The sequence below is a fragment of the Phaethon aethereus genome (genome assembly GCF_964289735.1).
Source record: "Phaethon aethereus genome assembly, chromosome: 1".
Lineage (NCBI taxonomy): Eukaryota > Metazoa > Chordata > Aves > Phaethontiformes > Phaethontidae > Phaethon > Phaethon aethereus.
Genome location: NC_138575.1, coordinates 63286469 through 63309663, shown reverse-complemented (window position 1 = coordinate 63309663; position 23195 = coordinate 63286469). Strand labels below are relative to the sequence as shown.

The window sequence follows — 23195 nt, the reverse complement described above, 5'->3', positions numbered from 1 at the left end:
CTGAAATTATGCAGCACAAAAATTGCAAAAATCTCACAACTAATTTTCATAGTGGAAAGGTACAGGTTGAAACATGCTGCCTGTTCAAACTTTCTGGGACAGAATATGCAGGATCTTACTTCTTAAAAATGCTGTCAGACGAACCACATCACCCATGTGACTCACGCAAAACCATTTTCTGCTAAAGCTCCAAACACATTACCACTTAACAGAGGCTTCCAAAGGCTGAAATCAGTCTCTTTAGTCACTAAATGAAGATTCGCTATCAGAACTGTCTTCTGCATTCCCATCATCTCCCCAGGCAGGCACAGGAGCATCTGGGGTCCTGCAGGCAACAAGAATGTTTTATGTCATAAATCCTAGAAGGTGGCTGAGAACTCAAGCAACTTAGCATGTAATGCTCATGTCCTTTCACTATAGTTGCATGCACTTTATATCCACAACATTTAACACATTGTTTATGGTTTACAAACTCATGGCTTATTGGTATTGCTTCACTTACAACTGAAAGATAAACCCTAAAAATGGTAACTCACTGGACATCAAAACTCTGTGGACATCAGTTTGAATGCACACCTTTGAGGTTATCGGAAATAACGACAAATTACTAAGAAGTGGCAAACACTTGTAGAAAGAGTTGAAAGCAGGCAATACTGATTAATTCATTCTTTTCAACCTTCAGAGGCTCTAGGGCTGAAAGGAACATGCTGTACACCATTAAGCAGTGTAAATAGTACATGAAAAAAATAAGACAGGAAATGAACAATATTGTATCCAACTAAAACTGCAGGGATAATTTAGAGAAGCAAAAAAGAATTACTCAGAGTGGAATTTGGCTAGAACACTGGGTTAAATTTGACATGCAAGGGCAGCCATGGGATTTTTATTGACTATAAATGATCAGATCTCTTGTATTTAGTTTTGAAGAGAATATTTAAGATGGATCTTAACATTGTGTCAAAACATTTGCTCAGGGAATCTACTGGGAACAAAGGGGAGAGAAGCAAGCCATCTAAAGACTACTGACTGAAGATGCTGATTCTCCCTGGAGTCTCCCTTCTAAGTATGTAATGAGTTTGACAATACAAGCATGACTGAGCCTGGTAAATTCTGAAACCAAGGTAGGAAATACACATGCAATTATACTTGGGGCAGGGGAAGAATGATCTTCACAGAAACTAGCTTTCTGTATGATATTTAACTGTTCTCTTTGGTAAAATATTACACTTTAAGCTGACAATCGTATTATTCGTCCTGTTGCTATTTATCTTGGGGCTACCCCTGTGTGCCATGCCACAGAATTTCTTTTCCAACTTCACTTCTATTTATTGTAACTTCTCAGTTGGAAATCCCTAAGGTATCTTTAAAGTGTTTCTAAACATTTTGGGTGCAAAAATGAGAAGTGCATTAAAGAACTGCAAGAAAGCCTTCTACCTCCCCGCTGCACACCTCCAAAATAAATTAAGAAAGCGTTTGCTTTCTCATGCAAATACCACTTCACAATATTATTCCTTGTTGCTGTGGTAATGACAAAACAGAAGAGCTGTGCAAAGACATGTGATCTGGAGAGACCAGTGCAAAAACTCTCCTCTAGTAAGGAGAGGAAGATGGCAATGAATTCCTCTAGTTCGTGAGGGCAGGACAAACTCTCCTGGAATTCTGGACAGGCAAGAGAGGAAGGATAACAAAACTTTTTAACAAAAGTTAAAAATAGATAAATTGGGAGCGTGATAGAATAGACAGTTTTCAAACTCTGTAAAAAGTTGAGAAAGGAGCAATAACAGAAGTAGAACAGCCGAAGGGAGTGTAAACAACTCTGTATTATTAGAATTAGCATCCCTGCAGCCACAGAAAAACCACACTGTCACTGGCAAGTAGCTGTGAGAGTCTGCAGTAAGCAACTGAGCATACAGCAATATGTACATTTTCCTAATTTTCACTGTGACTGAGTGAGCAGGCCTCATGAACCTGAAGACCCGAGAAATGTGGTATGAATGGCAAGATACATATTAAAAAAAGTCTACAATATTGAGACAAGAAAGCAAGAAGATTAAAAGAAAGGTCACCCCTGACATTTAATTTTGTAGTATTTTATTTTAAAATATTACAAAATTATTTAACGTAATACCAATTCTTGAAAGAAGCATTATGCACCTTCCCAAATAATTTGCTTTCTTTAACCAGGTAGATTTGCTATACAGTTTTCAAATCACTAACATTTTAAAGAAAAATCTGTCTAAGCATTAGTGCTGCACAGAATCTTTGAAGTTTGAGACCAAACCTCAAACATATTCCATCAGCCCCAATCCCCAGTAATAACGTTTCTGTCTTTCCTCAAAACAGACAATCCAAAAGCAGGTAGTTTTTAAAAAAAATTTTTGAAATTTTAACCTATTATCTTATTTTTATCTACTGTAAAAATCCATCCAAACTCAAAGCAGCATTTACAGAAAGGTATGGACCTGAAACGCAGATTAAGAAGTACAACATCTTTAACACACATAGAGTAAAACCATGTTTGATAACCCTGTCTCAGACTTGCACAGGTTCTTACTTCTGTTCTTTTTCGTATTTCCCATTTGATCAGTAAAAATGTCAAATGAGGAGTAACTACTTTAGGCTTAGTTAGACACCAGGAAGTAGCTGGGAGATACAGTGACTCAACATATGACGATATCTCAAATTTCTGTTTCCCTGTATTTTTATTTATTTTATTAAACAAGTTGCTAGTTTTGGAATAAGCCTTTCCAAAACGTAAAAAGACTTCACTGAAAAGAAGCAGGCTTTCTGATACATTGAGAGTTTCTGAAGAGGATGCAAAAGTGTTTCAAACAGTTTAGTGGCTATAATGTAATAATGAAAGTCTATATTTTCATCAGTTTAACGAATTCCGTGAAATGGTAGAGCAGAACTGAATTACATGTCAAATGTAAAATAAGCTTAAAATTAATGCTTAAAGCTATAGAAGTATCTTTTAAAATGAGTATCTAGTCTTAGTAGTCTTCACATCAGGTTAGCTCAATCAACAGTCAGAACTGCTGACTTCATTTTACACTGTCAACGTTGAAGTCAAGTTGTACACTCCATCTACTGAGGGAATCTGGAAACAACTGCACTGTCTCTCATGCATCCAGCAAAATAAAATAGAGTTTGTTCTTATTACTCTGCAGTGATGACATTTTGTTATTGAAGTATTGGAAGAAAATATCTGGGAAAAACTGCATGTTCTAAACAGTCCAGTAAAAATGGCTGCCAATGTATTATTTGATTCCTCATTGCTAAATGCACTTTGTCAAATGTTACCTCATCACCGCTATATCCTTCTCCTTGAACTGCACCACCTCTGCTTGGCTTGGAAGAAGCCCTTCAATTTCCTCTCAAATCTGAACAGTAAATTCCTGCAACTTTCTGTTTGGGAGGGTGCAGTAAATACTCATTGATACCCCAGTCTCTGTATTTCCTGGGCCTTGCCTTGGACTAGACAATACTAAAAAGACAGCTCATACTTGCGATTGCATCCCTCCTCCTTTGGTACTGATGGCCCGCTTCAGACCTATAAAATGCTAAAAATGCCTTTCGTGGAAGACTTCAAAACCTGTTTTAATGCTGATAATTTAAATTCACAATACCATAAAAAAGCTTTTCTAAGCACACTTTTTTCCAAGTTTTTTAAACACATGGTTGCATTTCAGCCCTACTGAAAGTTACAAAATACTTACTCAAGAAGATCTGGATTTAGCCCTTCGGAAATCATTTTGTTTCGTATTGCCATTACAGGAACACCCTGTGCAGGAGGAAGAATAATATGAAACTACTGGACACAAACGGGTGAATTAAATTCCACAGGTTCTTTTAGGCTACACTTTCGTACAAATTTATGCATGTCGCTTGTTGAACAAGAGCATGGAATGATAATCTCAGTTGCTGTCAGTATGAACCAAGAAAGAACAAATGACTGAGAACAAATGCCCTCTTACTCCCTCTTATATTTATGGCAAAACCTCTAGAGGAAGTTGCAGTGAGAGAATCAGGAATTGACAGATATATTTACAATTCATGCAGACAAAACTAAGAAGCTGAAGTTATGTGTATGGATGAGAATGTGAAGAAAGCATAAAGCAGCACAAAGACAGCAGCGAATAGCTGTGCTAGAAAGATGAAGAAGATGCAGACATGCTGAAGTTGTAGCCAAAGAGGGAGGAAAACGAGGAAAGTGCATCTGCTACAGCTCTGGAGGGATACCTTAAGGGAGTGCTAAAAATTGGAGTAGTCTTTAAAAAGCATGCAGAAAAAGGCAAGCAGGACATGACAACAGAAGCACAATTTAAAAGTGATTCCTCTGAATACAAGTGCTCGTACAGTCAGGCTTGAATCTTCTATGACTTGTGGGCAAATTTTAGCCAACAATATACGTGTTAAAAAAAATTCCTTCCTTTCACTGCAAGTCCTTCCACAGCTTCTGCACTTTATTTTATTCAGCAACACCTAAACATCCCCTCATCTTGGATCGCATATCCAAGAACACTTTGACCCACGTCGTCTTACAAGACACATTCCAAAAAACTGCTCCTATGTTTCCACTAGAGTTGGTCAAAGACAACTTGTTGCTTTGCCATCCCCTGTTGCAAATCATCAGAAACACCACCTGGGCCACTGCATGCCAAGAGGGAAGGGGAAAAAAAAAAAAAGCGGATACAATTTCTGATTTCCAAGGGACAAAGCTACTGGTGGCCTAGGAAAGTCGGGGAAGCCTCACAACAAATATTGAAGGATTCTTTTGGCACAGACAAATATCTTTTGTCCAAAGTAAGTAAAATATTGATAAAATAAAAGGCAGCCGTGACTAATGTTCCAGAGAAGCATGTGGTACTAGTGACAGTTGTAGCTAACCTGGCAAAGTGAGAGCTTAAGCTAGCTGTCTTATTGTGTTTTCCTTTTCCAGTTTCACAGTAAGAATCACAATCAAGACTTTTGCTTGAAGATTCTGGAATAGCACAGACAGGTACATAGTTTTAACAATCTATTAGGCATATTGGCAAAAATGTGACTCAGGTTATGAGGTTGTCCTGGTTTCATCTGGGATAGAGCTGGTTTTTCTTCCTGATGGCTGGTATAGTGCTGTGTTCTGAATTTGGTATGAGAATAATGTTGATAACACACTGATGGTTTTCGTTGCTGCTAAGTAGCTGTAGTGCTTATACTAAGTCAAGGACTTTTCAGCTCCCCACACTCTGCCAGCGGACGGGACGGGGGGCACAAGAAGCTGGGAGGGAGCACAGCCGGCACAGCTGACCCAGGCTGGCCAAAGACACACTCCCTACCATGTAACGGCATGCCCAGGGTTTAAACTGGAGCTGGCCACAGGGCGGGAGTCACTGCTCGGGGACAGACTATTGATCACCAGCTGGTGAGCAATTGTTGCATTGTGCATTGCTTGTTTTTGTAGATTGCTTTATCAGTAATATTAGTAGTATTATTGTTGTTATAATTGTTGTTTCCTCTTCTTTTGCTGTCCTATTAAACTGTTTTTATCTCAATCCATGAGTTTTTTTCTCATTCTCTGCCCCACCCCACCTGGGAGGAGGGGAGCGAGTGAGCACCTGTGTGGTGCTTAGTTGCTGGCTGGAGCTAAACCACGACAGAGGTATTAGCTTGTAATAAAGAATTTCTCAGTAATTCAAAATTAATGTACATTACAAAGGGGAAAGCATTTGAGTATTTAATGACAGTTTAAAATATTCACTTATTCTAGTGAATTCTATAGATTTGGACACCAGGTATTGTGTGTTTATACACCATCTTGTACCATCTACGTTTTTTTCCCTCGCTTGACTGCTCTTAAGGTTCCTTTCCCCAACTTAGAAGTCACTAATGAAGTGTTTATGCATCAATTCAAGCCACGTGAAAACCAGATTGAGTCAGATTGATCAAAGCAGAATTTGTATTTACTCTCACTGAAAGGGAGCTTGGTATATGAACTTCTAAGAATGGATTGGAAACTGTCATGTTTTTATGCTCACACTTGGAGAAGCACTTTATTCCAAAATTTTACGCACCAAAATATGTAAGAAAAAAACCTCTCCGTACCTTCATACATCATAGATTTACAAAAGTAATCTCAGGTTTAATCAAAATACCCTTTAATAATGCACTTTTTTCCTGAAGGAAAACAAGTAAGATTGTACCTGTATCTGTGTAATGCACTCACTGTATTATAAAATTACTTTATCTTTCACACTTTCATAAATTTTAATCTGGAAAATCAGAGTTTAATACTGCTGCGACCCTAAATCTTACTAAAATAAAACAGACAACTATTTTAAATCTAAACAGTAAGTACACTGAGCAAACAGATCCACTGATATATCACAGGTGTACGTTTCTAGCATAGGAGACAATACTACGTTTCCATCACATTTGTCTCTGCCCAGTTAAGATTTGCAATAATCCAAATCACTACACATTCAACACAGTGTACCCCAGCCCTATTCCCAAGCATGCAGGTCCTGGAGAAGCCACAGTGCAAGTAGGAATCCTGTTGCAAAACAGGTTTTGGTTCACCATAGTGCATAGACAAGCCACATATCACCAGTGCTGGCAATTCCTGAGTATCAGTGAACTCTCCGTGTTTGGTTTTTATTTCAGTCTTTTAAAGCAAGGATCAATCTATATCAGGCCAGTCAGTAGCTTGGCGTCTATGCAGTCATGTTTGGTGTCTAGAATCAAGTAAGAGTACTTGTACTTTAAACATGAAGTTTATTTGATATTATAGACTGCTCTTCTCACACTGTCAATAGAAGTGTTCTGAACATTTACTGTAGCAAATATGACACTGCTTTTGTAATGTGTTTAATATTATTGTTGTATATTTTAAGAATATTAATTTAGTATGCTCAACTGCACTCCATCGAAATGAGTTTGTTACTATTACATAGAACAGCTACCTTTAGTGAAAGGGAAGTATCTCTTCATGGTACTAATTCTTAAACACTACAAATATTGTGAGCAATAAACAAACGATCAGTGCAAACAAATCTTCAGCTAGAAAATTAATTTAGGCAAATAAATGACACTAACAAATATTTGACTGAACGAGAAGACAAGTTTGGCAAATACAAAAACACACATTAATTTGTAGTATGTTAGTTTGACTTTCCTACCACACTATTTACAACTGGCAGAGGACTCACCAGGAACTGCCAGTACAAAGGATAAATGTGGAAAGTGAGATCTCACTCCTTTAGCAGTCACCAAAAAAAAAGTTAATGTAATTAGACCATCCAGCACTTTCACATCCACTTTGAAGTCTGGCATTAAATCAATACTCTAACATAGTGTTCTACTTTCTGCTACTACCCCACTGCTAGGTTTTCCAAATGGTTTGTAATAAGCTACTCATGAAGTTCCAATTTGTGATTCAAATGAAAAATAAGGTCTGGAACATCATCCAAAGTACCAAGGACACCAATTGTAATAATTGCTCTGAAAAGGGAGTGAAGTTAGTTTTAACATAAGCACCATTTTACTAGTGCTATGACATAGTCATATTTTCCAGAATTACAATATATATTTCAGAGGAAAATTTCCACTGACAGCTTGAAAATAAAGACAGATTTTTTTTCGTTTCCAATCTTATTTTTAATTTTAAGACCATGAAAAAAAGCTCTTAAAAAACATCACCAAGAGTCTCCCATTCACCTTTTCACCTCTTCATTAGTTTTCACTCATGAAAATATTGAGAATACATTCATTTATTTCCCATTATCTGTATAACAGCACACAGATAAAGAGGTAAACAAAACCTGCATCATGAATAACAGGAAACTGAAGTAGAACCAAGTAGTGAAACAATTCTTGTATCTCTATTTCGAACCCTACAGAAATATCAAATACTCCTGCTCTGGACTATACTAGCAGAGATGCATTTTGTACCCCACAGCAAAACCAAACTGTATTCATGTCTGTGTGTAGGGAATGACACCGATTCTGCCAGAATAATTACAGTTTTCAGTGGTATCTTCTGTGACTCCAGCTAATATCATTCCACATTTACACATCCACATCTTCACACCTTCAGTTCACAAGTGTATTGGCAGAATTTCGCAGAAAGATCTTGCCTGAGCTGTCTGAGGGAATATATTACATCAACTCATTTATTAGAGAAGATGTGCTAGAAATATTGTGATGTTATCCTAGCTTAAAGGTTACTGATGTAATATATGTCTTCAGACATTTATTGTTCACTTACAGCTGTGTATGACGTTCCACCTAAAAACAATGGAGTACCCAAAGAACGTTAAGAGAACTGACTTACCACTTGTACCATTTTGAGATATCTGGCATATCTTGGATCCTTGGAAACAGTTCTGACATTTTCTGTTACTACCTCTGTTTTCTGTAACCCTTCTTCATGTATATTGTTCTGCTGTATACAAAGAAGATAACAGTTTAATGGTTAGGTAGGCAGACCAGAACCATGGACAGATTTCAATCCACAAAATTTGTAATTTAAGTGTAAAGTGCAACTCTTCCTACATCAAGATTATTCTGATCTATGCTCATAGTATTAGAGATTTCCAAGATGTATGAATACACAAAAAACAGCTCTTCCATTGTTGACTGTTACAAGCGTGACTTTCTACTTTTAGTCACAAGTTAACTGCACAATATGTGAAAACAAAAAATTAGCCCATAGTAGCCCTGTTAACGTTGTTGTATTTAATGAATAAAACAGAACTAAATTTAAATGCTCACTTTATAAAAAAATTTTTTTTTTAAGGACTAGATCTACATATTTCCCCTAGGGGTCCAACAACTTTTTCCTCAAAATATTTCTTTGATTGCCCGACAAATGTTTTACAGAGATCATATAGCTTTTAAACTTTACTGTTTACTATAAAGCATTAACCTAAAGGATAACATAATGAAATCAAAAGAATCCTTGATAGCAATTAATTTTTTAAAAATGAAAAATTACAAGAAGTTACAGTACTATTTAAAGGACAACAGAAAACTGTGTATTTGCTATTAAACTAACCATTTGAAAGTAGCATTGGACACCTCTTTTCAGAAATATCTTTCCTTACTGTAGTATGGGAGAGGAGGTACATTTTACAGAAAACAATGTAACCGGGAGTCATTCTTTAACATGACTGAAACATGCAATGCTATCTGTCCATTCTGTCTCCCATATTCCAGGCTGCAAATTAGAGTTACAATCTTTAAGAGGAAGGGAAAGGCAGCAGAGTACTCCAGCTATTGCTGCTCCACAGGAACTTCCACCAAATAACAGAATGAGCAGAGACTGGAATTGGAGATTCGAAGAAAAGAAACTGTAATAGGACACTGGGGAAAGAACTCCATCTACGAATGAGCCAGAAAGCCTCGCTTAGTGAAGTGATGATCACAGGATTTAAGTCTAGGTTAAAAAAACAAGTAAACACACACATACACAAAAAACCCCAACAAAAAATTAATTGCAGGGACAGGATCTTAATGTTGATCACTGGTATTTTCTGTACATAGATGATAATATATAGAAAACATTCACTGTAATAACCTCTTTAAAATAAAGAATGATAGAAACTCCAATTTGAGCTGAAAGCTCACATTCTAAAGGAAGGAGAAAAGTGTTTGAATTACGTGATTCGAACTGTTATTCTTGTTCATGACCTTCCCAGTCCCCTCATGGAATTCACATTCATATTTTAGTGTGAACAGAAAGGAGGCATTTACCATTAGACTGGAGTTAGTTCTTATTATTTAAGCCACATATTCAAGAAAGGGTGTACTTCTTTTTTTTAAGTCACTCGTTAAAACAGTTTAGTTAGTGAAAAATATGTTTTAAATCTTTACAGCTGATTACTCTCTTCCAATAGACTTGCTTTTTCCATCTATTTCAAATGAGACTAGAAAGTTGACACAGAGGGGTACATTCCTTCAATGTAATAGTTATTATTCATTACTTACTCCAGACTGAAGTGATACAGCTGTCTGTTGATCTGTAGTAGCTTGTGCCACAGGACCATTTGTAACGCTATTCATATTTGCACTGGACACTTCAAATTTGACATCTTCTAAGCCAGGAATAGAGGATAACTGAATGTACAGAACATCATAAAATAAGCAATGAGCGTATCATAACTCTACATGTACAATAAAATCTGCATGGTGCTGACTATCACATGTTCTCCAGACAGGTTTCACATTAGTAAAATCGTAACTTTTTATCACTAGTTGTGGTATTTTGATTGGCAAACAAAAAAGATTTTTCTACTCACGTGACTTCTACAACAAAACCCCCAAAAGACTCCATTGGAGCTTTCACAGTTAACACAGGATTGCAGTGCAGGAAAGGTTTCAACACCTTCCCAGCATTTTTCTACTGCACTTATCAGCTACACAAGAGCCGTGCCATCTTCCCTGCTACTTCCTCTACAGTGAAAGAGATCATGACAAGAAGCGCTCTGTTACCTAACAGATTGGGGATTAGTTACAGATTTTGCAATTTTCGACATCTTTCACTCTTTTTTAAGGAAATGCTAAGAGTGGATATTAAATGTGCTGTATATTTGAAGGAAATTCTATTTAACATGATTATGAAGAATTCTGCAAAAATTATCAATACAATCAGTATTCCTAAATATTTTGAAATAAATAAGTTAGTAAGCACTGTTTGTACTACTACAGTATTTTTTCCACAAAGATCTTGATGAACAGTTTCAAAATGCCTTATCCCTGCTCCCAGAAAAAACAACTGAAATTGCCCTCATCATTATTGAAAGGAGGATTGGTTAAAACTGTACGGTGGGTGTTTTTTTGGTTTGGGAGTTTGGTTTTTGTTTTTTTTTTCTTTTAGCAAATTAAATGATAATACACAACTATCGATTATATCCTTTTGTCATTTTAGCTAGAGAAGATACATCAGACACATTTGTGTTAGTTTAGATCCAATTCAGGGCACATTTCAGTATCAAAAGGTTTATAAGGCATCTATCTATTTAGTTACACCAGTTGAAATCCTTACAGCCTTGTAACTTTTACGAAGATGATTTTGCTTTACAAAGGGGGCACAAATTTCTTACTAGTGTTTGCATGGCAAGTGCAGTTTCGTACTGCAAGCCTGCAACACAAGTTGCATATTTCAATATCAGAAAAATCCCCTCCATTTGGGGAGTTGGACTTGATGATCCTTACGGGTCCCTTCCAACTTGAGATATTCTATGATTCTACGATTTTTCTGCAATAAAATCAACACAAGTAAACTGCCATGTAGTTCAGTTGCCCTTTCAAGATCCAAGTGCTCTTTTCCTGTTCAATGTGCTTAACAGAGACAAAACCAACATTTCCATTATGTGCTGTCAGTTCCTTTCTTCCATGTAAACTACATGTTAAAATGTTACACAATGTAAGAGGCAAGGCATACAAAGTGAGAATCTGCCATGTGAGCATTTCATGTAAGCTCCTTCAAACCATTATGAAAACTTACTTGCTCAATTCAGTCTCTGAAAAGGAAGCTAGTTCATGTAATCTAGGAGGCTGTCACTGTTAGAAGACAAAGTCTGTACACGTACAAACCTTTGCATCCAAAATATTGAGTGTTGTTTCAATTTGTTGGATACGAAGAGAGAGCGCTGACAATTTCTATAACAGAAAACAATTAGGATGTGAAAACACTCCCCTAAGCCATTTCTACATATAAAACAGTTCACATCTAGCCAAGCAAAATCACTTTTGTCTTCTACCTGCTGAAGGCAGACTAGAGTGTAAATGAGATGATAATATTATGAAATAAATGAAACAATGACATTCCTTTTTAGTACAGTAGCTATAGTGGTTCAAATTTTAAATAATTTTACTGGGCAGTTAGCTTTCCGAAATAATGACTGACAGAAATGAAAACAGACCATACACAAAAAGACTATGTACAGACTATGCCAAAGTAAACAGGGTATTACTTTGGGCAACTGGAGAATAATGGTAGACATACTGTACCCTTGCAGTTACCAACACATCTTTCTTCAAAGCTTTTTCCAAATGTGGAAGATAAAAAGATGTGATATGTGTGTTTTGATATATGAGCAAATACAAAGTAGAAAAATCTGATAAAGAATACAGCAGGTGACTGAAAGTCCTATATAGTCAAAACGCACAGTGAACCAGAACTAACCAGAAGCTTCATATGCTCCAGGTGCACCTCAATCAAATTTTGACACCTTTTTTTTAAAAATACAACTTAAGTTTTTCTAAGTTACTCTACAAGAATTGTAACTCTTTTAACTAATCACTACCATACTCCACCAGACCTGTCCAAGTGAAGTTGGCTAGCACACTGGCTGGCAGATATGTACCACTCTGACAGCTTTCTGGCACATTGGCAAGATTCTGCCTGGCTCTGAAGCAGAACTTTAACACCCTAAGAAAATGGCAGTTCTGCCAATATGCTAGAAAAAGTAAAAAGAGACTGACAGGAGTTAGTCTTTTTGGATAGTGCACTGACTTGTTTACAGATGGTTCTTTGTTCATGAAGAGGAGTTAGCTCCTATTGAAAGGAACTATGTGCCCTACATGTAGCTGGAGAAAGGGGAGTAAAGATGTACAAAAGTGAGTTATGTAACTTTACAGGTCAGTTTGACTAGACAAGAGCCAAGAAATTTAGTGTTAAGGATGGTGTCAGCCCTAATTTTGAATTTCTTGGCTTCTGTTGATTTACACTGAGACCTTTCACATTAAAACCACTTCTGTACTTCATAAATACAAAACACTTTTCAAGGAGTTTATAAAGCAACTATGTAGTCTCTTTAGTAACAAGATGTTTAGGTTAACTGACAACTGTTTGTAGACTTCATAGCATTGCTGTGTGTTCAAGATGGCCTTAAATATATGTGTTCTGATTTCCATGGTGCCTATGTAGAAAGTAATATTGAGACCATGTGACAACTGAGTTTTGGACAACTGACAACAGCATCGCCAGGCAGTTACACTGTCCCGCGTAATCAAGTTACAGTAAGTTTACAAATCTAGAAAAAAACAACCTTTTTTTCCTCTGAAGCTCCATATGCTGATGTGGTAGACAAATTTTATACTTGTCATGGGTCTGGCTCTAAACCTTACTAACAAATAACAGAATTTCTCAGATTACATGGCTTAGTCTAATTGGATTTGACTGCTGCCCTAGCCCTGCTGGCTGGGGCTGTATAGTAGTCTTTGTTGAATAAACTAGTGAACAGTTACAAAAAAACCACTAATGACAGAAAGGTTAAGCTCAAAGCCACATTAGAAAACACCCTTTCTACAAGGGAGGAAGCACTCTTGTCCTGTTCAGCAGACAATTCCATTCCTGTCAGCCTGCTGTATTTCTATTGACATTAAAGTCACCACAAAAACTTATTAACACAAAATATTTTTATTTTTCTGTTTTTTATGAGACACTAAAACTAACTGATTCGTGTTTGATGCTAATCACTTGCCAAAACTGTCTCTTTTTCCCCTGAAAATTATTTACATTCAGAGCTTAGTGTATCACCCTTTTAAGTTAAAGGTAATGAAATCTGAAAACAAGTTTTGATGCAATATCCTAGGACACAGATGAGAGGGATACTGACTGTCAAAATGGATTCAGCACTGTAGCAATATGGCATCCTTATTCCAAAACAAGATGATATCCACAGATGGAGCTGGTCAGAACACATTCCATGTATCAAAAACTTCAAAGGCTGCCAAATGCAGAAGTTTAAGGAAACAGGATTAATCAGGTATAATCAGCAATTCATGTGGATATCTTGGGGGAAAAAACCTGTCTTAAGCACTTTCTCAAGAGAAACCTTGAGCAGAAAGCAGACTACATTTTTTGGTTTAAGCTACCAGTATTATTGCATCAAAAATATTTAAGTGAATGGTTCTCATTTCTAGGATTTTTTTAATTGTGTAAGTTGACAGCTGGGAAAATAGTAAACATACCTCTTCACAAACAGTAGAAAAGCGGTTGAGAAACTGCACGGTGTGAACCACAAACTGGTTTAGAAATGCTACAGTTCTTTTCTGCTGAATAGCAGGAACCTGCATTAAATAATGTAAGAAAATTAGATTATACATAGATGTCAACTCTCAGACTAAAAAGTAGAACGTTATGTTTGTCAAAAAAAAATCTGGTGCTCATAATGTAACAGACAGTTGGCATTTTTATTTAAACCACTATACAAGACTGGAATCAGGAACATTTCACACAAATATTTATGTGTAAAATCATAGTGCCCCATGGTTAATTACCTTGGACAATTGTTTAAGTCTTAAACTTGACACAGGAAATTACTCTATGGAATTATAATTGGTTAAAGTGAAGGATTTACAGGGAAAATATTTGCAGCTAAGCTTCAGCTGCACTGAACAACAGTCTGTGAATCTAGTGACTTTCTGGTCTTCACCTCTTCTTTGGTCTTCCGTTTGTCAGCGTAGCCATTCACTACACTTTGCCAACCTTAAGACGCCCTGATTATTTGTGAGACTTTTGGTGCTGCGATCTCAAGTTTTCAGTCCGTGCACCTGTACGGTGGGGTTTGCTAAAGTCGTGTAGTTCCAAAACTGTCAAATAGTGATGATGACCTTATGGGGTAGCACTGAGAATGGAAGGATCACCAAGGCAACTGGAACTGCCCTACCTTTATGCTCTGTATTTGAGAAACAAAGCTAAAAAAATAGTTTTGCATCATTAAAAGACATGAACAAGCAGTTTTGCAGGGGATTTGCCTCACAATTCTACGACTGAAATGGCTTAACCTTTAAATATAATCACAGAACTTCCAGAAAAACGCCTTTGGAGAACATTAATACCACACTCCTGGAGACATAGCTTAAGAGAAGACGAAGCACCTTGTCCGCCTGCGACCCCGCTGCGGGAACTCGGCCGCCGGTACAAAGGCAGCAGGTGCTGACCGCACCCTCTCGGTAGGCCCCCGCACATCACCCCACAAGCAGCTTCCCTCGCCCGCGGCAGCGGCGCACCCCACTGGCCGAACGCGCCTGGGGGCTTCGGCGAGGCCGAGGCCGCGCTCACGGGCTCGCCCGACCGCCACGCCGGGCCGGGCCGGGCCGGAAAGCGGAGTGAGGGGTGGGGGGACGAGGCTCGCCCAGCACCGGGGCCAGCGCAGCCGCCGTCGGGGGAGGAAGCGGGACAGCTCCGGACCCCCGGGCGACCGCAGCCCGTACCTTGGTGAGGTCAATGCCGGAGCCCACAATAGGCAGCCCGTCCTCGTCCATCCCCGCGGGGATGATGAGCAGCCCCGCGGCCGCCGGCCACCGCCCGCCGCACCCCGGAAGCCCCTGGCGCTCCGCACGCGACCTCTTCACCTCGGCCCGGAAACAAAAACTCCACTCCGAAAACCGCGCGGGCCGCACCGCCCAGAGAGTTGCGCATGCGCGGTCTCCTCTGCCGGGCAATGCATCATGGGAAGCGTAGTCCGAGGAAGGGCGTAAACCGGGAGGAAGCGCGGCGGTGAGGGCTGCAGGGCCGGCGCGGGCGGGAGCTCGTGGCTCTGCGAAGCCTTTGCGTCCTCGCTTCCTGCTCCGGCCTCTGCCCGTCTGTTTGTAAGCCGTCTCTGCGGCAGGGCAACGTGCAGACTAAGCCATCGTGGCCAGATGCTCCTGAAGTATAAATGCACTGCTTTTCCCGAAACTTGTGTGGTTTGTGCTGCAAATCGTCCCTGCCGCAGAGGGGCCCCGGCCCGGCCGGCCCCGGCGAGCCGAGGGAGGCCCCGAGCGCAGTCCTGCTTCAGATCACATTGATATACGCCGGTATGGACATCACTCCACAGCCTTAGGGCAAGTCCTGGGTGTAACACAGGTTCTGAAGGTAAAGTGCCTTCAGTCAGACATCAAAGCAATAATGAGAAAAGCCAGCGATGAAACTTTCTGTGCTCTTAACACATTGTTTGGGTGGTGAAGGGCCACACTTAGAATATGGAGAATGAAAATAACAAGCACTGTATGACCCCGGGATCTTCAGAAGATGACAAAAGTGTCACTGTAACCACGTCAGGAAAGATCCCTGTACCTCAATGCTTATGCAAAAGGAAAAAGGGGGTGTGGTAAACGTAGCTGTGGCCCAGCGTATTTGTTTTGTTCGGCAATACCTATCGCTGCTTTCATTTGATTCTCAAGCTTTGGGTCTAAGTAGGTCTATTCCTTTTCAGCCAAGGTACCAGGCTCCAGAAAAAGGGGAAATAGTCTGTCAGTTTGCCAATGTTCCTCTGGAAGAATTCCCTAACTGGAAAATAACCAACCTGTTTTTTTATCTTTAAGTGGTTGCTTGTATTGTTTTTCTCTCTGACAGATTCAAAAGACTGATCAGACCATTTAGAAGTTGAATCCCAATACGAATATGGGTCGAACCACTCTTAACAGGCTGCATCATCAGAAAGGGTTTCCCATTTCTCTCTCACTTCCCACTGATGGCTACGTGCCCTCATTTTACCATTCGTCAGTTACAGCACATGGTGATCCCTTCCTTAAGGCAGTTCAAACTACCATCTTGGCAGAGAACTAGTGCTAGAGGAGGGTCTGTTTTCTGGTTGGTTCATTCATTGAATCAAATCAGCCACAGTGTGTGTTGAACACCAGAGTCTGGTGAGCAGGGTTACGGAGTAAGACCTTAGTGGCTTTGGTAGCAAAAATACAGATAACTCTGCTACCTCAGGGAACTTCACCCATTACATTTCAGGAGATCAGCAACATAAATACTTCTTTGTTGGACACATATCTGATCTTTTATGTTGTGCTTGATTGCACTGTACTGGCTGAAACTGCTAGGCATAGTGAAAGCCTGTAGAAGGCTTAGGAAAGGGACCTGATCTTCTGGTACTGCCAATTTGTCTACCATCTGAGCTAATAAAATTTTGAACGTGATATCTACAGTTACATATAGTTATGTACAGGAGATTGTGAGCCAAATAGAAAGTATGTTTGGCCCCATCTTGAATAATATTAAATAATCTGGTTTCTGCATCTTCAGCAGGTCTTGAGGTAAGACTTCTATTCTCTGGGACTGATTGGCCAGACAACTGATTGGGATCAAAGCCATATTAAACATTTGAGGACATGTTGCCCTTATGGAGAGTCAGGAATGGCAGCTGTGTATAGATCATGCATCTAACCCCCAGGTTCATTAACTATAAATGAAAGATGACAAGTGACTGTTAAATCCCCAAAGACATGGCTCCAGACAGACCATTATGCACACTTGCATTTGTAACTAAACCCGAACTCGAACAGTATATGGAAATTGCATCTATTGGGTTATTCCATGAAAACTATCGTTGACTCTCAGAATTTATTCTGGTGTTAGCCAGGAATAATCAATTCAGAAAAGAATCTATCCTTTGGAAAAAGGATGGGATGTCAAACAACACTGAATTCCCAGTCCTGATGTCTGGGCTAAGTTTTGGAGAATCTAGGCTAAACAATGAAAAATCCTAGAATGATGATGTGTTATGGTTGTTATAGCACTGGAACAAAAGATTACCAACAGCTCAACCTGTTAAGTAAAACTTTACTTAATTTAAATGCAAAGGTTGCGTACTACTGAAAGGCAAGACAAGTGAGGGTGATTTGGGGTCCTTGTTTACAGCAGTGAATGCAAACAGAGTGTAGAGAAAATATTTGGTGAAAATTCTTCATGGCTACATATAAATACTGCTACCTTTAATAAAAAAACTATCTAAATGTAGAATCTACCATAGTCTGAGGCCATCAGTAGGAAGCTTCTCATGTGATGAGATGAACAAAACCACACTAATTACTTTAATACCTTGAAGATTAGAAGCCAAATGTGCTATGCTAATTTTGGTTTAAAAGTTAACAAAATTCTCAATTTACTTCCAAATTATTTCAGTTTGCTAAGCATTTTACAAATACACATATGGAATCCATAGTAGCTGTACACAGAGCACTTAGCTCTGTTACTCAAGTTTACATACTAAGCTGCTGTCACACACATGTCCTTATTACTCTTACTAAAACATTATAGCAAAGTCTATTTGCCCATGCTGTTTGAATTATTGGACAACCTGTATTTCATACTATGTTTTGGAGCAATGACAGGTACCTGGCAATTTCTCACATCTCCCAAAGGAATGGCAGGGAGTGAGCCTAAAAAGTTCAGTAGGTTTAATCTAGTTTATAGGAATTGTGCAAATTTCTGATGGGCAACGGAGCTGTTTAAATTATTTAAGTGAATTATCTTGCCACCTTAATTACCTCAAAAAACCTCCCTAAGTTGTATTGAAGAAGAATTAATCTTGTTTACCATAAAATGTCCATAATAAAAATTTTCCAAGCAATGCCACAGAAATTTAATAATGTAAATGTTTAGTCAAATCTGATCTGAATCTCTTGGTCTGTAAAGCTCGACAAGAAATCTCACAAGAATATGCTCTTCTGTGAACTTTCTGGTACTTCCTGCTTTTAATTTGGCCAAAAATACTGAATACAAAAGTGCAGCACAGCACTTTTTCTCCCAGCTGGAATTAGGAAATGCAGTGTATGAAACATGAAAAACAAGAGTAAGTGAAAATGATACAAATTTTTCCAAAACCACTTAAAAATGTTTTAATTGAACTAGTTTGTTAAACTGGAACTATTAATGACTGAACGCCCAATGGGAGGACTTAGAAAAAATAATTGAGTGATAATATCCAGATTTGCAGTGTGTACTCTTTGAAAATGTATTTTGTACCAGCACCCATACTGGATGATAAATGTCAAATTAAGGAACAAATACTGTACAGTACATAACTGCTGGCAGTTTATACCCTATATGTACATATATATGCAGGCATATAAAGACACAGTCATGTAGCTCCACCTTTCAGTGAAGGAAAGATTAAAGACTGTTTAAGAGTTACTGAAATGCAGTTCAGCTGCACATTAGTATTTTGAAGATGTTAACCTCAGAGATGCTGAGGCTAACTTGGAGTGCAAAAGCTGTGCGTACAGAAAACTCATCAAAGCCTTGTCTTAATCATTAGTAAAAAATCTTTTGTCTTGTGATTAACGTAGACTAAAAAGTAAAGGCAACAGCATGGGTTTCAAAGCACTGAAACTGATCTGCTACATATATTTTTATATTGTGCAAAAACAGAGCCTCTTGTCAATTGCAAAACAAAACAGCACAAGCTGTAAAAAACTGGCAAGTGCTACTGTAACTTCCAATGTTCGTATGCATTTTGTGTGCTTATATACTGTTACAGGTCCCAAGACACAATATTCTGTTAGAATCAGCACAGAACTCAAATAGCTATACAATTGAGAGGCAAGTTAAACAGCAACAAAAAGCTGATCCAAAAAAATTTCCAGACATGGTGTCACCTGATCCTCCATAGGGGCAATAGTTATTTTTACTAAGGTGGTCCAATGAACAGCTGAAAAGGTCAGAGTGTGGATTAACATTTTTTTTATTTCCCTTGGGGGTCTTCTAAATCCATGCTTGCAGAGGGTATTCTGGCAAAGCTTTCTATATGAAACTGATATTGCCTCAATGATTTTTTCCCTCAACCGAATTAAAAAAAGGTCTATCTCAATAATTTAGGTATGTCTGAATATGTACAAATTTAGCAAACAGAAGGTTCAGGGAATTATCAACCCTTGACAGTTAAATAGACTGAGAAATACAAATGTCAGGTGTTATGTAGGTTCTTTTTTAAAAAAATAAAACCAAAATTAATGATAAATGGTGTGCAGTTCTCTGAAAATGGCTCTGAGTTTAAATTTTCCAGGTACTGTGCTAAGGCAACATCAGAGGATTAACTCATCATTTTTTTCTGTATGGAAGAATATGGGGAACATGCTAAAAACATTAGCTGCTCTTTCTTCCCCCCCCCCCCCCCAATACCCATTTTATTCTGGAAAGAAGTGATACAAAGAGCCTTGAACTTGGCAAGATCATTCCAATCCTTGGTAAAGAGTTTTAAGTAGTCCTTAAAAACAGAGTATTAAAATCAAGCATCCTGGCATCTGAACTAACTACAGAATGAAAGAATTTTCGCCCTCTGCCCCCTTGGGTTTTGAGCAATTCTAAATAAAAAAAGTCATAGTCAAAATGCACCTGCACATACCTAATGCAAATTACCTTCGTCAGTATAGGTACTGAGTATAGCATATGATATCCTGCATAGCTAGGTGCTATGTAAAGCTTTGCTCTGAGAATGGACAGGAAAAAAAAATCAGTTTCACTACGCATCCAGAAGGACAGCAGTGCCCCAGTCCCATCCTTCCTCTCAGAACCACAAAGACTTTTAGCTGTGTCTACAAGCCAATTAAACCTCCTGTTTATCTGGGTGCTTATCCGCACTCCGAAAATTTCACCTGTATGCTAGTGCATCGCTTATGTGTGTTCTGCATCAAATAGCCAGCCTTCTGGAGAGTAATAATTATTTAAAGCACAAATAATACATTTCACCTAGAAATAATCTGTCTGTATTCATTGCACTCACCTGTAATGAATATAGAGGTTTCCACAGAACATAGAGCAAATTCAAACAGCAACGAGCAGCTGGAGGCCTCCCATGCAAGGAATTTTCTGTTGCACAAGCTACCGCACAGCAGCTAGAGGAAGGTATGGCCTGGTTAATTTATATCTGTTACTGAAAGCTGAACATAGTACAAATTCCATCAGTATCATAGGAAGAAGCAGTCTGAAATTTTCAGCAGATATCAGACCAGGGCATTCTGTCTTAAAGTAATTTAAAAATATCAAAATAAGAGTTTTACTGGGATTACCACCACTTCCACTTTACAGTGTAGTATTTTGAGATGGTTTCAGGATGCAATCTTTGCATCAGTTTTGGCCAAGAAAATCATCAGAAACATCTGAGAGAGACCCATAAAGATTAAATAAAACAATTTTTATAGTATTCACATGCAGCTTTGTCATGAAAATCAAAGGAGGCCTATTTTTATGTTTCATTCCATGATCAGAAAAATAACATGTTGTTTCTTTTACTTCAGAAGTCCTTCCAGTTCTGAGGGAGGAAGACATCTGCCAATGAGTCTCAGGGAAAAGACATACACAGGTAAGGGAAAAGCTCAGATGCAATGCAGTGTGGTATTTTGTCTCAAAATTAGTGACTAACTGGACAGAGAAAAAAGGGTATGTTGGAACATGATCAAAAATGAATCGAGAAGATGATACCAAAGGCATGATGATGCTATTTGGGAAGATACAGCTCCTAGCTCTTGCTGCAGGACCACTGCCTGTAAGTACAGCCCCCCACAAACTATTACAGGATAAAGCCAACAGGCACTGGAAAACTCCAACATTAAGACAAGCAATGAGATGCTCAGTGAAGTGGCATAGTCAAATGCAAACCATTCAGTCCAATCCTGTATGACCAAACACTGTCCACAGAAACCACTACAGCAAAGACACTGGAACGTGGTTGCATGATAAATAGTTACTAACTTGTGAGACCCATTTGCACTTTTATCAACTTTTCTGTGCTACTTTACTTTGCTTGTTCTGCACTTTTGATGTTTTCTTACAGCCAGCTGGGATACCCAGAAGGGTTTTATAAGGTTATCTCCTTTTTATTATTTAATCTGTTTTGGTTGCACTGTATGTGGGTGGGTGAATGAGATTTGGAAAAAAAGGTCAAAAGGTTGCATGCAATTGATTTGACTGGACACTACTGTAATACCAAAATATTTATCTTCATTTAAGTCTGTTGGATACCCTTACACCAACTCTACTTACCCTGTCTTTGTGGCATCCAGCTGTTGGATTTAATAATTTCCTTGCTTTCTGTACAAGCATCTCAAATATCGCTTTAATAATTACCTCTTTCACTGAAAGCCTAGGAAAGTGAGCGGTCTTTAAGATTTCAGTATTTTGGACTCCTCTAATTTTTATCTATAGAACTTGTTTTAATTTGAGATTTGGCATTACTTTCCTCCAAAATTAGCACAAATAAATTCTGTGATAATTTCAGGTTTTGTTTCCTTAGTAAGGATAACTGGAGATCAAGCTGCAGCAGATGGTAACTAACCCCAATGGACAAAGTAAAAAAGGTCTTACAAATAGTTTGAAATTGTCCAATTATATTACACTTCATGAAGACAGGGATATTATCAGCTACACAAAAGAAAACACATCATCTATGCTAATTATTGCTGTTTTGTTTGTTTGTTTGTTTTGTGGCATATTAAAGAAGAGTAGTGAGAATGTTAACATGGAAGAAAATGGTGATTACACATGAAAAGTCTTTCTTGTTGAGAAAAGGGCAAACAAATTCAATTTAAAGTACATATGACAGTCCTAAGACGTTAAAAAGACCTTCCAGGGTTATAACAGTATTAGAAAAATTCTCTAGTAATTCAATTAAAAGTCTTTTACATTGATAAATACAATCCAATGATTATAGTATCTTGAAACAGATGGTAAGCAGCTTTCGTTTGTTGGTAACTTACGTAAATCTACAAATGCACACAGTAAGAGTTCATCTTCATTCACTTACCTGCAGATATTAACATTTTTTTGCATTAGAATGATGTTTTTTTTTTTAAATAGTCAACAACCCATGGTTACTTACAAACCTTAACAGGTATCGCCATTAGATGAACATGCTTTAGAAGTATAATAGTACTTAACAGAAAAAAAGGAAAGTAACTTTTCCAAAACAAGCCTTAGAGGACTGCTTTACACATTTGACTTTTTAAAGTGGGCAGTCAGTAGAACACCTTTGTGAGTAAAATAAACAGAACTTTAAAACCTTTAGGAAATTAAGTCCTTTCTCATACAAAGAATGAGATTCAATAGACAATACTGAATATAGGTTTATCTATGAGGAACTTTACATTCACCTTTAGGCAGATTTTGGTGGCAGTTGGAAAGCAAAATCTCTGAAGGAAAAGAAATTGTAAGAAATAAAAAACAGGGGTGACTCTAATCTCACTTTTTGCTGTCTTAATTCTGAATTGGTTGTATGTGTCCAGCATAAATAGGGACAACAAAAGAGCATTTAAAAATCTATCTACTGCTAATAAGGATGGCTACTATGCTGTAAACAGCTGTTACACTAGCTGAATTTTTTGATCTCACTTCACTTGCAAAAGCATGCAAAAAGGATACTGAAGACAGGAGCTGCCTCTGTCTTTTACTCTTTCCTCTTTTATTTCATTTCTGGGTCTTGTATGGGAGGGACAAGAAA

The 23195-nt window shown here is 38.2% G+C and overlaps 1 protein-coding gene across 1 annotated transcript; it reads right to left on the bottom strand.

The window, feature by feature from the left end:
* Positions 1 to 240: 240 nt before the first annotated feature.
* WASHC3 (WASH complex subunit 3) lies at positions 241 to 15255 on the bottom strand (the record flags this gene model as incomplete). The annotated part of the gene is made up of 7 exons (XM_082013042.1): positions 241 to 325; positions 3720 to 3784; positions 8315 to 8425; positions 9988 to 10098; positions 11578 to 11643; positions 13960 to 14058; positions 15205 to 15255. The coding sequence occupies 7 exons, from the start codon at positions 15253 to 15255 to the stop codon at positions 241 to 243; spliced, it is 588 nt and encodes a 195-aa protein (XP_081869168.1).
* Between the last annotated feature and the right edge of the window lie 7940 nt (positions 15256 to 23195).